At 46.8% G+C, this 15,576-nt stretch overlaps 1 protein-coding gene across 3 annotated transcripts in view; it reads left to right on the top strand.

Moving 5' to 3' along the window:
• Nucleotides 1-15,576, top strand: part of TBC1D32 (TBC1 domain family member 32) — a 235,422-nt gene that overhangs the window by 161,264 nt on the left and 58,582 nt on the right. For all 3 annotated transcript variants that reach the window (XM_029056266.2, XM_029056257.2, XM_029056276.2), the window contains one exon: nt 10,236-10,361. In XM_029056266.2, the coding sequence (XP_028912099.1) occupies nt 10,236-10,361 (126 nt within the window). The remainder of the gene's footprint in view (nt 1-10,235; nt 10,362-15,576) is intronic.

Consider the following 15,576-nt stretch of genomic DNA (forward strand, 5'->3'; position numbering starts at 1 on the left):
ATAAATCCAATAGGTATTTTAGGAAATGGACCAAACATTAAGGCGTCATTATCAAACTGCCTTCAGAGCAGTTTCAATGTCCAACTTAGGGCACAGCTGCAACGTGTCTGCTTTTTTTTAATTTAAATGGTATTTGTTACGGGCTTATTATGTGTCAGACACTGTTCTAAGCACCGGGGTAACGATGTCGGTATTTATTAGGCACTTACTACATGCAGAGCACTGTTCTAAGCGCTAGGGTAGATACAGGGGAATGAGGTTGTCCCGCGTGAGGCTCACAGTCTTCACCCCCATTTTACAGATGAGGGAACTGAGGCACAGAGAAGTGAAGTGACTTGCCCAAAGTCACACAGCTGACAAGGGGCAGAGTCGGGATTCGAACCCATGACCTCTGACTCCCAAGCCCGGGCTCTTTCCACTGAGCCACGCTGCTTCTCTGAGGCCTATACAGATGAATCAGGGTGTCCCACATGGGGCTCCCAATCTAAGTAGGAGGGAGAACAGGAGAACTAAGGCATGGAGAAGTTAAGTGACTTCAAGTTCCCCCAGCAAGAACAGGATTAGAACCCGGGTTCTCTGACTCCCAGGCCCATGCTCTCTCCACTAGGCCACGCTGCTTCTCGAGGCATTTCCCCCAACGTTTAATATGCTCCGCCGTATCCTCACATGTCAAGGCGGGATCGTAAATCTGAACGTTGTCTGGGAACAGTCAGTCATTTTACTGGCATAAAGAGAGATCAACACCGGGATGGTAAAAAAATGGAGAGAATGGAAGACAGCAGGATACGTGAGCAGCTGCTCTTTGGTGCCCTAAAGAGGGAGGATTGGTAACGCGGACAGCTGTGGGAGCCAGGGCTGTTGGAAATCGAAACTCTTCGGACGGTCTCTGTAGATAAGTGAGCCAGCGCTGCTGGGAGGGGAAGTCAGCTTGATGTCACAGTCCTTTGGAGCGGCAGTGACAAGATGTGTCTGTGTTGGTTTTCTGTTTCGACTATTTCTGCACCATAGATGGTATTCTCACTGTCTCTTATATCATCCTTGAACACCTAATTACATGTCTATCTCTATCTATATGTATATATGTGTATATCTATATGGAAATATAATCATCATAATAATAATGATGGAATTTGTTAAGCGCTTACTATGTGCCAAGCCCTGTTCTAAGCACTGGGGTAGATGCAAGGTAATCAGGTCGTCCCACGTAGGGCTCACAGTCGTAATCCCTATTTTCCAAATGAGGGAAGTGAGACAGAGAGAAGTAAAGTGACTTGCCCAAAGTCACACGGCTGACAAGTGGCGGAGCCAGGATTAGAACCCACAACCTCCGACTGCCAAGCCCGGGCTCTTTCCATTAAGACATACTGCCTCTCCTATATATTTATAGATCTATCTATCTATGTATCTATCTATCTGTCTATCTCCATCTATGTATCTATGTATCTATCTATGTATCTATCTAATCTATCTATCTCTATCTAATAATAATAATAATGTTGGTATTTGTTAAGCGCTTACTATGTGCCGAGCACTGTTCTGAGCGCTGGGGTAGATACAGGGTAATCAGATTGTCCCACATGAGGCTCACAGTTAATCCCCATTTTACATATGAGGTAACTGAGGCACAGAGAAGTGAAGTGACCTGCCCACAGTCACACAGCTGACAAGTGGCAGATCCGGGATTCGAACTCGTGACCTCTGACTCCCAAGCCCGTGCTCTTTCCACTGAGCCACTCTCTATCTATGTATCTATGTATCTATGTATCTATCTATCTATCTATCTATCTATCTATCTATCTATATCTATCTATCTATATCTATCTCTATATCTATCTCTATCTATCTATCCATCCATCCAGATATATAGGTGCATATATAGATAGGTCTATATAGAGAAACATATATGTCTATATGTGTCTGTATATGTGTATGTGTGTGTGTGCATATAATATGCAGTGTTCCTGTGAAAGCCCACAAAGCAGGATAACTCTGTATGATACGCAGCTGTGTCTGTCAGTCAACAATGCTTGGCACCTCGTAAGCGCCTAAACAAATATCATCATCATCGTTTATCGAGTGCTTACTACGTGCAGGGCACTGTATTAAGGGCTTAGGGGAGTAGACTACGAAAGAGTCGGCAGACAGGTTCACTGCCCTCAAGCAGAGTGGCCCAGTGGAAAAAGCACAGGCTTGGAAGTCAAAGGACCTGGGTTCTGATCCCCGCTTGGCCACTTTTCTGTTATGTATCCGTGTGCGAGTCACTTTACTTCTCCGTGCCTCTGTTTTCTCATCTGTTAAATGGGAATTAAATATCTGTTCTCCCTCTTACTTAGACTGTGCAGTGGTTGCCACGCAGCGTGGCTCAGTGGAAAGAGCCCGGGCTTGGGAGTCGGAGGTCACGGGTTCGAATCCCTGCTCCGCCGCTTGCCAGCTGTGTGACTGTGGGCAAGTCACTTCACTTCTCTGGGCCTCAGTGAGCTCATCTGTAAAAGGGGGATTAAGACTGTGAGCCCCACGTGGGACAACCTGATCACCTTGTATCCCCCCCAGCGCTTAGAACAGTGCTGTGCACATAGTAAGCCCTTAACAAATACCGCCGTTATTATCCACCTCTATATCAGACGAAAACTCCTCACCATTGGCTTTACAGCTCTCCACCACCTCGCCCCCTCCTACCTCATCTCCTTTCTCTCCTTCTCCATCCCAGCCCGCACACTTCGCTCCTCTGCTGTTAACCTTCTCACTGTGCCTGCATCTCGCCTGTCTCGCTGCCGACCCCTAACCCGCCAACAGACAGTTACTCTCCCCCCCTTCAAAGCCTTATTGAAGACACCTCCTCTAAGAGGCCTTCCCAGATTAAGCCTCAGTTTTTCTCATCTCTGACTCTCTTGCGTGTCACCCTGACTTACTCCCTTTGCTCTTCCCTGCTCTCAGCCCCATAGCACCTATGTACATATCTGTAAGTTTATTCATTCATCGATGTCCGTCTCCTCCACCCCTCTAGATTGTAAGCTCTTTGTGGGCAGAGAATGTCGTCGTTTACTGTTGTGATTTCCCAAGCGTTTAGTACAGTGTTCTGTACACAGTAAGTGCTCGGTAAATACGATTGAATGAATGAATGTGAGCCTCATGGGGGACCAGGATTGGGTCCAGCTTGATTATCTTGTGTTTATCCCGGTACTTAGAAGAGTGCTTGCCATGTAATTGTGGTGAGCCCACAACAAGTTGCCTTTAGTGACTGTTTGTGATCCCACTGACAACAAGGAAGAGACTTTGCAAGGGCACTGATGGGCTCGACCTGAGGCAGGTGATTGCAGACCTGTGCGGGTGGAGCATGGAGGGAGGAGTGGCTCTCTCTCCTTGTTCTACCCCGTAACTCTTCCTTCCTCATCTCTCTTTCTCTCTTTGACTGTCTCAGTAATTGAGTGGGGGGTTTTCATGATAATCAGTCCTATTTATTGAGCGCTCACTGTGAGCAGAGCACTGTACTAAGGTCTTGGGAGCCTATAATGCAACAGAGTTGGTAGACGTGCTCCCTGCCTACGAGGACCTTCCAGTTTAGCGGCAGACATTAATATACGTTAATAAATTAGGGCTATATACATAAGTGCTGTGGGTCTGAGGGTGGGGTGAATAAAGGGTGGAAGTCCAAGAGAATCCGAGATAATCGGGTTGGACACTATCCCTGTCCCGTGTGGGCCTCCTAAATCCTAAGGGAAGAGGATTTTTCTCCTCAGTTTCGAGATGACAGCTGAGGCGCAGAGAATAATAATGATAATGTTGGTATTTGTTAAGCGCTTACTATGTGCAGAGCGCTGTTCTAAGCGCTGGGGTAGACACAGGGGAATCAGGTTGTCCCACGTGGGGCTCACAGTCTTCATCCCCATTTTCCAGATGAGGTAACTGAGGCGCCGAGAAGTGAAGTGACTTGCCCACAGTCACACAGCTGACGAGTGGCAGAGCCGGGATTCGAACCCCCGACCTCGGACTCCAAAGCCCGGGCTCTTTCCACTGAGCCACGTTGCTTCTCTAAGGGAAGTGACTGGCCCAAGGTCACACAGCAGACCTGTGGCAGAGCTGGGAATAGAAGTGTGGGCCTTTGACTCCCGAGCCTGTGCTCTTGCCACTAGGCCATCCTCCTGCCACTTCCCTTGACTCTCAGGGGTTCTGCCCATTCTTCACTGGGGCGGTGAAACTACCGGGGAGGAGACAGTGAAGACTAAGACCCGCAGTGCTTTGTAAATTTCCTGAGGGCAGGAATCATATCTACCAATTCTGTTGCATCGTACTCTCCCAAGTGCTTAACGCAATGCTCTACCCATAGTGAGCACTTAATAAGCACCAATCGAATAATAATGTTGGTATTTGTTAAGCGCTTACTATATGCAGAACACTGTTCTAAGCGCTGGGGTAGACACAGGGGAATCAGGTTGTCCCGCGTGGGGCTCACGGTCTTAATCCCCGTTTTACAGATGGGGTAACTGAGGCGCAGAGAAGTGAAGTGACTTGCTCACAGTCGCACAGCTGACAAGCGGCAGAGCCGGGATTCGAACTCATGACCTCTGACTCCAAAGCCCAGGCTCTTTCCACTGAGCCACGATTTGAAGATCACCTTCGGTAACCACACGGCCTGCACCCTTACCTCTTCTCTCTGCCTTGCCCTGGGTTTGTCATTCGTTCATTCAGTCATGTTTATCGAGCGCTTACTGTGTGCAGAGCCCTATGCCAAGCAGTTGGGAGAGTACAGTACAACAATAAACCGACACATTCCCTGCCCACAGTGAGTTTGTAATCTAGAGGTATGTTCTCATAGCAATGAAGATGCTTTGTCGATGCTTACACTGCACCCTTCCTCCAGTGCTTACTTAATAAATCAATGATAAACTGAGCCCTTATTGAGTGCAGAGCAATGTTGCCCGCTGGAATCAGAAGGACCCGAGTTCATATCGGTCCCAGCTTCGCCACCTGTCTGCTGTGTGACCTTGGGCAAGTCACCGAATTTATCTGTGCCTCAGTTATCTCTAAAATGGGGATTAAGACCGTGAGCCCCATGTGGGGCAGGGCCCGTGTCCAACCTGATTAGGTTCTATCTACCCCAGTGATCAGTGCAGTGTCTGACACAGTAAGAGCTTAACAAATACCATTAAAAACAAAAAAAGGAGCATTGTCCTCAGCGCTTGGGAGAGGACAGTACAACAGAGTTGGTAGAGAGAGTCCCTGTTTATTCTAAAAGGATTAACTCAGGAGCCAGAAGGAAACTTAGAAAAAAAGAGAAGGATGTTTCTCAACGATCCCAGGTGTTCCTTAGGAATGTAGCCCAAAAGCCAGGTTGAGGCACCAGGTGAAAATACGTTATTAGTCCCAGGGCCTGTCTGTTCTTTGAAGGCGGAGGACTCTCGCTATTTCAAAAGGGAAAAAAAAAACGTAAAATTTAATTCTAAAGTCATTGAATTATAACGGTCTTTCCCCTAATTTGTATTAAGAGCCATTAGGCATCAAAGCTTCCTCTGACTGTAATTTGAAATTTAAAGAACCAAACCGAAATGCATTGTGCTTGGAAATCATCTGCTACGCTATTTATTTCCCGAGTCGAGATCAAAGTTTTTTGGCTATCGTGTTTTTAAAATAACACGATCTTCCTCCCTTTGATTTAGTCATCCGTCTGCAGAGTTTAGTACATGTGTCTAGGCTCCGATTTCCATGTGGCTTCCATTTAGGGAAGAAGTTTGCTTATAATCTGGTTTCCGAGTTTGGGAGAAAGCATATTAATAATTGAGTCCCAGAATAGATTGGATACAGGAGTTAAATTGATCGCCTTTTGCGTGGGATATGCCTATCTTGGCTCTGCTTTGTCCAAGAGAGAGCAATAAGGTTGATTGAGAAATGCTTCCCGTTGTAACAAACAGTAGGGAACGAGGTGAGGCATTCTCCATTTGCCACTAATTTATTTTTGAAATGTAATGAGACTCCTCTGGGGGAAAAGAAAAGACACAGCATGACCTTTCGGCTATGTTGTTTTTTCTTTTCTTCTTTTTTTTTTCCGCTGAAGTAGAAAAGAAGAAAAAGTTAGCAGCTCCTGGCTTTTTTCTCTCAGATGGACGGTGGGTGGTTGAATCTTGTCGCCATGTTGCAGCTGTCCGTGCTGAGGAGACCGATCTAAAAATCAATTCCCACAAACTCGGGGAGGTGGGAAGGAGGGAGGTCCCCAAACACCTCTGTGTTTTCACTCCTGATGGCCGAATAACAAGTGGGAGAAAGTAAACAGACTTTTTCCAATCGTTAATCGTACAGTAAAACCAATCAGTACTTCCCCTCCGTGTACCTCTTCCTCTTCCCACCCCTGCCTCCTGGAGAATCTTCCTGACCACCACTCGTCCTGGACTACTGGCCCTTCCCCACTTCTCACCCTGTCTCCCCTTTAAACTTGCCTCGCTTTGTTTCCGTCCTCCGCTCTCATATTTGATTTATTGCTAACATTTATCAACTTTCCCCGGTGGGCCCACCTCTCCCTCAGCTTCTTCATCCCTCACTCATCATCTCACTCCTCACCATCACTTTCCCCTATCTCTTTCCCTCATGGCTCATCCCCAATTTCCACCTTCCTCTCCTGTTATTCTCCTCTCTCCTCTCCCCTCTCTTTCTTTCTCTTCCTCACACCATTCCCCTCTTAGCTGTCTCCCAACCTTTCCATCCACTCCCTCCATCCCCACGAAGTATTCTTTTCATTGCGCTCCTTGAGGACAGGGATCGTGCTACCAAGTCTGTTGTACTGTACTTTGCCAAGTGCTTAGTACAGTGCTCCGCACGCAGTAGTAATTTCTCAGTAAATACCATTGACTGATTTATTGATCCCCATAACTATGTTCTCCACTTCCCCACTTGTCTCCCAAGACACTTCCCCCCTACACCTGGGAAGCAGTGGAGCTTAATGGAGAGAGCAAGGGCCTGGGAGTCACTCATCCCGCCTCTGCCACTTGACTGCTGTGTGACCTTGGGCAAGTCACTTAACTTCTCTGTGTCTCAGTTTCCTCAACTGTAAAATGGGAAGGAAATACCTGCTCCTCTTCTTATTCAGATTGTGAGCCCCGTGTGGGACTTGGACTGTGTCTGACTGGATTAACTTGTATCTACTCCAGAATTTAAATAGTGCTTGACACCTAGTAAGCACTTAAATACCATAAAACAAATTCTTTAAAAGTAACCCCTCTAACTGAGTTTTAGACCTCATCTCCTTTCATGATTTAAATACCTTGCTCCCCAAATTTTTACTGTTTTCTTTTTTCATTTTATTTTTTTCAACCACTGCAGTCTGGCTGTTTCCCCTCTGCTTTCAATTTCTCTTATCATCAGTTTTAAGAAAGCATGGCCTAATGGAAAGAGCCCAGACCTGGGCTACAGAGGACCTGGGTTCTAATCCCTTCCCTCTTGTCTGCTATGTGTTCTTGGGCACATCACTTAACTTCTCTGTGCCTCGGTACCCTCATCTGCGAACTGGGAATTCCATTCTGATCTTCCCTCTTAGACTGTGAGCACTTTATGGACCTTGTATAATAATAATAATGATGGTATTTGTTGAGCGCTTACTATATGCCCAGCACTGTTCTAAATGCTAGGATAGACACAAGGTAATCAGGTTGTCCCTCTTGGGGCTCACTCTCTTAACCCCCATTTTACAGATGAGATAACTGAGGTAGAAAGTGACTTTCTCAGAGTCAGACAGTTGATAAGAGGAGGAGCCAGGATTAGAACCCACGACCTCTGACTCCCAAGCCCATGCTTTTTCACTAAATCACGCTGCTTCTATCCCAGTGCTTAGTACGGTGCTTGACACATAGTAAGAGCTTTCAGATTGGACACTGATAATAATAATAATGTTGGTATTTGTTAAGCGCTTACTATGTGCCGAGCACTGTTCTAAGCGCTGGGGTAGACATAGGGGAATCAGGTCGTCCCACGTGGGGCTCACAGTCTTCATCCCCATTTGACAGATGAGGGAACTGAGGCACAGAGAAGTTAAGTGACTCGCCCACAGTCACACAGCCGACAAGTGGCAGAGCCGGGATTCGAACTCATGAGCCCTGACTCCAAAGCCCGCGCTCTTTCCACTGAGCCACGCTGCTTCTCTAACGATGTGTGGGGTTAACAGTGTTTGTGGCCCAGCCTCTGATTTGGCTACCAGACACGTGCCCTAGAGGGGCAGGGCATACCACAGGCTATACAGGTTTTGGTTTTTGCTGCCTAGGAGTTGTCTGGGTTCGGCACCAGAGAAGCAGCGTGGCTCAGTGGCAAGAGCCCGGGCTTGGGAGTCAGAGCTCATGGGTTCGAATCGCGGCTCTGCCACTTGTCAGCTGTGTGACTGCGGGCGAGTCTCTTCACTTCTCGGTGCCTCAGTGACCTCATCTGTAAAATGGGAATTAACTGTGAGCCTCACGTGGGACAACCCGATGACCCTGTATCTACCCCAGCGCTTAGAACAGTGCTCTGCACGTAGTAAGTGCTTAACAGATACCAACATCATTAAATGTCCGATTGGTTGGGACAACAAGAGATCTCTGGAGTGGAGGAAGTTGAGGGGTTGTGATGCTGTGAAGTCTGGCTTTAGGGGGGGGGATGATTGGTGCTGAGAGTTTTGGTGGAGAGAGAAAGGGATGGGGCAGAAATCATGGGGCCCATGGGGGGGGGGGGGTTGCATGATTACCATCTCTCTACATTACGCCTTCCCCCTTGTGCTCTTGCCAGACTGGGAGTTCACTGTCGACAGGGAATATCACTGTATATATTGTATATAGCAGTACAGTATATATGCGATGTATTGAGAAGCAGCGTGGCTCAGTGGAAAGAGCACGGGCTTTGGAGTCAGAGGTCATGAGTTCGAATCCCAGCTCTGCCACTCGCCAGCTGTGTGACTGTGGGCAAGTCACTTCACTTCTCTGTGCCTCAGTTCCCTCATCTGTAAAATGGGAGTTAAGACTGTGAGCCCCACGTGGGACATCCTGATTCTCCTGTGTCTACCCCAGCGCTTAGAACAGTGCTCGGCACATAGTAAGCGCTTAACAAATGCCAACATTATTCAATATTGTTGTATTGTACTTTCCCAAGTGCTTAGTATAGTGCTCTGCACACAGTAAGTGCTCAATAAATGTTATTGAATGATTGAATGAAATACCGATACCACAGTATACACTCTCCTGCCTCTCATCCTCCCACTCTGGGCGGCACTTATCTTTCCAGTGTTGGCTAATCTTTCCTCATCTTTCAGCATCTCTTCGAGGGCAGTAATAATAATAATTGTGGTATTTAATTGCTTACTACGTGCCAAGCACAGTTCTAAACACTGGGGTAGATACGAGCTAATTGGGTTGGATACAGTCCCTGTCGCCCGTGGGGCTTGCGGTCTTAATCCCCATTTTACAGATGAGGGAACTGAGGCAGAGTGAAGTGACTTGCCCAGGGTCACACAGCAAACAAGAGGCGGAGATATTAGAACCCAAGTCCTTCTGACTTCCAGGCCCGTGGTCTATCCACTAGGCTACGCTGATGCACCAGCCAAACTGAACTGCACAATTCTCTACATTGCATTGTGTTTTTGTGGTTGTTTTGTTCTTTTTTTTTTTTTTTTGTATTCCATACAGGAAGGTAACACTGAGTATTATCTCACACACACAAAAGCATGTGATGTAGAGAAATAACATGGAAATTTGCATTGAAATAAGGGCATGGTAGTACGTTTGGACTATCTATTCCTTAACCCATTATTTCCCGCTGAATCAAGGGTTTCTATCCCATGGTTTCTAGCGTTGTCTAGAGAAGCAGCGTGGTCTAGTAGAGAGAACGGGCCTGGGAGTCAGAGGATCTGGGTTTTAATCCAGGCTCTGCCAATTATTTGCTGAGTGACCTTGGGCAAGTCACTTAACTTCTCTGTGCCTCGGCATCCTCATTTGTAAAGTGGGAATTCAATCCCTGCCCTCTCTCCTACTTAGGCTGTGAGCCCCATGTGGGACAGGGACTGTGTCCATCCCGATAACTTTGTATCCACCCCAGCGCTTGACAAATTTTCGAAAAAGCAACAACAAAAAACCCCCCAGGTTCTCCAGAATTCCCAACTCCGGGATTTTGACAGAACCGGGTATGCTTCCTTGGGATTTGTGGCTTTTTAATGACTTGCCAAAGGAGATGTTGCGGTTTGTCAACGTTTCCATCCGCGACTAATCCCGCACAATATCCTCCTTGTTTAGATAGCGATACTGGCGAGCTAACATCATCCTTCAAGATCTCCGACAAACCCGGCGTCTGGATCGACAGCTGCAGAAGGCAGTTTTGCAAAACCATGAAAATGAAACCCGGAGCCTTGAGTGGAGCCGGTGAGTGTCTTTGGCCTCTTTCCCCCTCAGAAGCCTGGAGGAAGGGAGGAAGTGTGTTGCCGCCTCTCTCTCACTCCGCTCGGGGACTGCTGTCACCCTGGAGTTTCAGGCCTGGCCCAGAGCCGCCTGACAACCGGCTAGAAACCTGGATTCCGAATCGATTTCGAACTGATTTGGAAGCGATCAGGGACACCACTCTGGCCCTCTTGGCCCTCAGCCTGACCCAGGCTCGAATCTTGGCCCTCTCCCCAGGGGAGCCTTGGCCAGAACGCTCAGATTCACTTTCCAGTCAGACAAACAAACCGAGCTCCCTGGTGTGCTTAGAGAAGGCAACCCTAGTGGCTCCATGAATAATAATAATAATAATGGCATTGGAGAAGCAGCGTGGCTCAGTGGAAAGAGCACGGGCTTGGGAGTCAGAGGTCATGGGTTCGAATCCCGGCTCTGCCACTTGTCAGCCGTGTGACTGTGGGCAAGTCACTTCACTTCTCTGTGCCTCAGTTCCCTCATCTATAAAATGGGGATTAAGACTGTGAGCCCCACGTGGGACAACCTGATGACCCTGTGTCTACCCCAGCGTTTAGAACAGTGCTCTGCTCATAGTAAGCGCTTAACAAATAATGATAATAATAACAACATTATCATTTGTTAAGCGCTGACTATTTGCCAGTCACTGTACTAAGCGCTGAGATGGATACAAGCAAATCGGGTTGAACACAGTCCCCGTCCCACATGAGGCCCGCACTCTTAATCCCCATTTAACAGGTGATAGAACTGAAGCAGAAAGAAGTGAAATTGATTGGCCCAGGGTCACACAGACAGGTGGAGGAGCTGGGATTCGAACCCAGGTCCTTCCGACTCCCAGGCCCGGGCTCTATCCACTAGGCCATACTGCTTCTCCCGAGGGTTAGCACTAGCCCCTGCGTGTGGATGCCGGGATCTCTTCCACCTTCCTGAGCTCTTCTCATCACACCTGAATGCTTGCTTTGTGTTCAGCCTGCTGCAAGACGCTGAGCAAGGGTGCTATGGGGTCCCTGGCCCTCAAGGAGCTCACCGCTAATGCAGGAAAGACACACACTCATAGAATTTTTTTTTAAATGATATTTGTCAAGGGCTTACTGAGCCCTGGGGTAGTTACAAGCTAATCAGGTTGGACACAGTCTCTGTCCCACATGGGGCTCACAGTCTTAATCCCCATTTTGCAGATGCGGAAACTGAGGCTCAGAGAAGTTCATTCAATAGTATTTCATTCAATAGTATTTATTGAGCGCTTACTATGTGCAGAGCACTGTGCTAAGCGCTTGGAATGTACAAATCGGTAACAGATTGAGACAGTCCCTGCCCTTTGACGGGCGCACGGTCTAATCGGGGGAGACGGGCAGACAAGAACAATAGCAATAAATAGAATCAAGAAGTGAAGTGAATTGCCCAAGGTCACACAGCAGTTAAATGGCAGAGCCGGGACTAGAGCCCAGGTCCTTCTGACTCCCAGGCCCGTGCTATTTCAGTATAAATGAAGAAGTTCTTATGAGTGAAGAAAAAATAAGAAATAAAATGTCCAAATGAAGAGCAGGACTCGAAGCCTTTGGGACGGTAGGGAATAACCTCTCTGGACAAATTGGATATTTTTGTTCAAGGTGAAATGGAGCAGTACTAATAGTAGCAATTATTGAGTGCCCTCTTGGTTCAATAAACTATATCGTAGGTCCTCGGGGAAAAATAGAGGATAGCTAAGTGACATGTTTCCTGTCCATGGGGAGTTTATACTCTGAGAGAGACAAACATAAAGATATTTATAATCAGAGAGGTCAGAAATAAAGGAAGTCGACATAAATGTGTGTTAAGGGGAATGTACATAAGTTCATATATGTTAGGCTTGGCTACAGGGATGCTATACTTATTCATTCATGCATTCAATCATATTTATTGAGCGCTTACTGTGTGCAGAGCACTGTACTAAGTGCTTGGAAAGTACAATTTGGCAACAGAGACGATCCCTACCCAACAACGGGCTCACAATCACAACACTAAACGAAACAAGTAGACAGGCATCGGTAGTATCAATATAACTGAATAGAATTATAGATATATACATTATTAATAAAATAAATGGAATAATAAATGTGTACATATTGTACCTCAAGATGCTGGTAAATTGGAGAAGCTTGTTGGAGGAGGTTAGATTTTAGAAGGTATTTGAATATGGGGAGAACTATGGCCTGCCTGTGGGGAGTGGAGAGAAGGGGAAAGCAGCAAGAGCAAACACATAGAGGCTGGAGTGTTGAGAGTGAGAGGTACAGCTAGACGGAAGCCGTGTGGCCTCGTGGTTAGAGCCCGGGCCTGGGAGTCAGAGGGACTTTGGTTCTAACCCCGGCTCCTCCACTTGCCTGCTGTGTGTGACCTTGGGCAAGTCACTTCACTAGGCCTCAGTTACCTCTTCTGTATATGGGGAATACGGCTGTGAGCCCCTTGTGGGACGTGGACTGTATCCGGCCTGGTTTTGCTTGTATCTGCCCCTCACCGCACGGTACCATGGCTGGCGCATAGTAAACATTTATGACAAATACTACTAAAAAAAGAAAGAAAAAGGAAAAGGGATGACTTGAGAGACAGCGAGTTGGGGATTAGCAGGAGACTCTAGACGGCAAGCTCATTATGGGCAGAGAACATGTCTACTAATTCGGTGGTATTGGACTCCCCCAAGGACTTAGAACAGTGCTCTGCATATAGTAAGCGCTTGGTCCATTGATTGATGAGAGCAGACAGGCAAGATGAGGCCAGGTGGTGGTGAGCCTTGAAGCCAGTTGTGAGCAGCGTCCTTCCTTCCCCCCTACTTCCTCATTTCGCACTCCCCGATCACTTCTCCCACTCCATCTTTATGGATGCTCCCAGGAAAATTTGCCTGCTTCCGTGAAAGGCCTTTCCATTGCAACTGCAGGCAGGAGTGGGGGAAGCAGGAGCATAAGCCCTGCCTCTCTACTTCAGGAGAGCGCGGACTTGGGTGAAACAGAAGACGGGGAGAGATCCAGCATGGTTGTCTCAACTGCCGCTGCTGATCTTCTTCAGGTTTTGATGGAGAGGGTGATTTGGGAGGAGAAAAATCTCCACGGAGATATTAAAATGAGTAGTTGTTTCCAAAGCCCTCTCTCAAGGATGCTCAAATAAATGCCTCAATCCGATCTAGTCCAACATTTTTAAAAATCAATTTTGCCCAGGGTTATATCAAAAAACTTGAATAATAGCTTAATTCGTATGGATTTTACGGAGTCAAAGGTACTTCGACATTGCAATGTACGTGGCTTCATTTCTCCCGCTAACCTCAACACAGAGTAAATTTTGTTTACTGATGTGGACCATCCAGAATATCTAATGTATGTTTTGAATCGGCACACCAATTTATTTGAAGGCAATGTTTTTACTAGAGGAATCATTCTCTAAGATTATCCACCCTCCCCTCCCAAGTCATTTCTGGGAAAAAGGAAAAGAAGGTGCTAAGAAGCACCAATTTACATATAAAACCAGAAAGCTTTCCTAGAACCAATAGCTTATATTTTGCCCTGCATGTCAATTTCTAGGCCTTGTTTTAGTCTCCCCTCAGGTTCTAAAACTAATCTGTAGGATTTACTGTGTCTTCCATAAAGTGATTAAAGGAAGGGAGTAACACCAACCGGGAATTGGGGTTTTGTTAACATGAAGACAAAGGAATAAGATTTACAGAGGATAAATGACATCACTTGGGGCAAAATAAGTGAATAAATCCAGACTACTCTGGAAAAAATCCTAGGGTATCTTGTGAGTACTGCCGTCTTGTATTTTTATTCTTTAGAAAGCCTTCATTAATAAATAAGGATTGCCTTGTATGGATTAACCCTTTTTTGAATTGAATAAAAGGATTTTCAAACTAGACTATTGCTCCATCCTTTAGATATCACAGAAAGTTCCCAGTTGGCTTCACCCAATAAAACATAACTTTTCAGCTCCTTTGTGCCTCGTTTCGGGCGCCAGCAGCTTTGGATTTCGTGGGAAGTAACAATAATCATGATGGTATTTGTTAAACTCTTACTATGTGCCAAGCACTGTTCTAAACTCTGGGGTAGATACAAGGTTATCACTTTAGATGCAACCCCTGTCCCACATGGGGCTCACAGTCTTCATCCCCGCTTTACAGATGAAGTAACTGAGGCACAGAGAAGTGAAGTGACTTGCCCGAGGTCACACAGCAGATAAATGGCAGAGTCGGGATTAGAACCCAGGTCCTTCTGGCTCCCAGGCTGTGCTCTATTCACGGTGTCACGCTGATTAAGAGAGGAAGGCAATATTATTAAGGGCCCTCCATCGAGTCCGACTACTATTAGCTATCTTTATCTGCTTTGAGCTCGAGCCGCTATCCAAAGCAGATGAACCCCAGAGGACTACTGATTCAAATGAACTGGCTCATTAGATAAATAATAACGTTGGTATTTGTTAAGCGCTTACTATGTGCACAGCACTGTTCTAAGCGCTGGGATAGACACAGGAGAATCAGGTTGTCCCACGTGGGGCTCACAGTCTTCATCCCCATTTTACAGATGAGGGAACTGAGGCCCAGAGAAGTGAAGTGACTTGCCCACGGTCACACAGCTGACAAGTGGCAGAGTCGGGATTCGAACCCTTGATCTCTGACTCCAAAGCCCGTGCTCTTTCCAGGTTATAGAGGTTATATGGAAAGAGCATAGGCATGGTAGTCAGAGGGCCTAGGTTTTAATCCTGGCCCTGCCACTTATCTGCTGGGTGACCTTGGGCGGGACGTTTCACTTCTCTGTACCTCAGTTACCTCATCTGTAAAACGGGGATGAAGTCTGTGAGCCCCATGTGGTACGGGGATTGTATCCAACCTGATTTGCTTGTATCTATAGTGCCTGGCAAAGAGTAAGCGCTTAAGCGATACTATGAAATAAAGAAACAAGAGCCATTTCACTTCACTGTTCTCCAACCTGAAGCTCTCGAGTGCACATTCAATCGAGAATGGCAGACCCAGAAGCTGTGATTCATTGCTTGCCTCTAAGTTGTTCAGAGCAGCAAGAAGTCTTGGAGGCAGGAAATACTGAGAGGTTCGAGAGGAATTAGCAGCATTCCTGGGTGAGACAGCCACGATGTGGTTAGAGCACAAGCCTAGGAGTAAGAAGGTCATGGGTTCTGATCCTGGCTCCACCACATGTCGGCTGTGTGACCTTGG

Source organism: Ornithorhynchus anatinus, chromosome 2 (genome assembly GCF_004115215.2).
Source record: "Ornithorhynchus anatinus isolate Pmale09 chromosome 2, mOrnAna1.pri.v4, whole genome shotgun sequence".
Classification (NCBI taxonomy): domain Eukaryota; kingdom Metazoa; phylum Chordata; class Mammalia; order Monotremata; family Ornithorhynchidae; genus Ornithorhynchus; species Ornithorhynchus anatinus.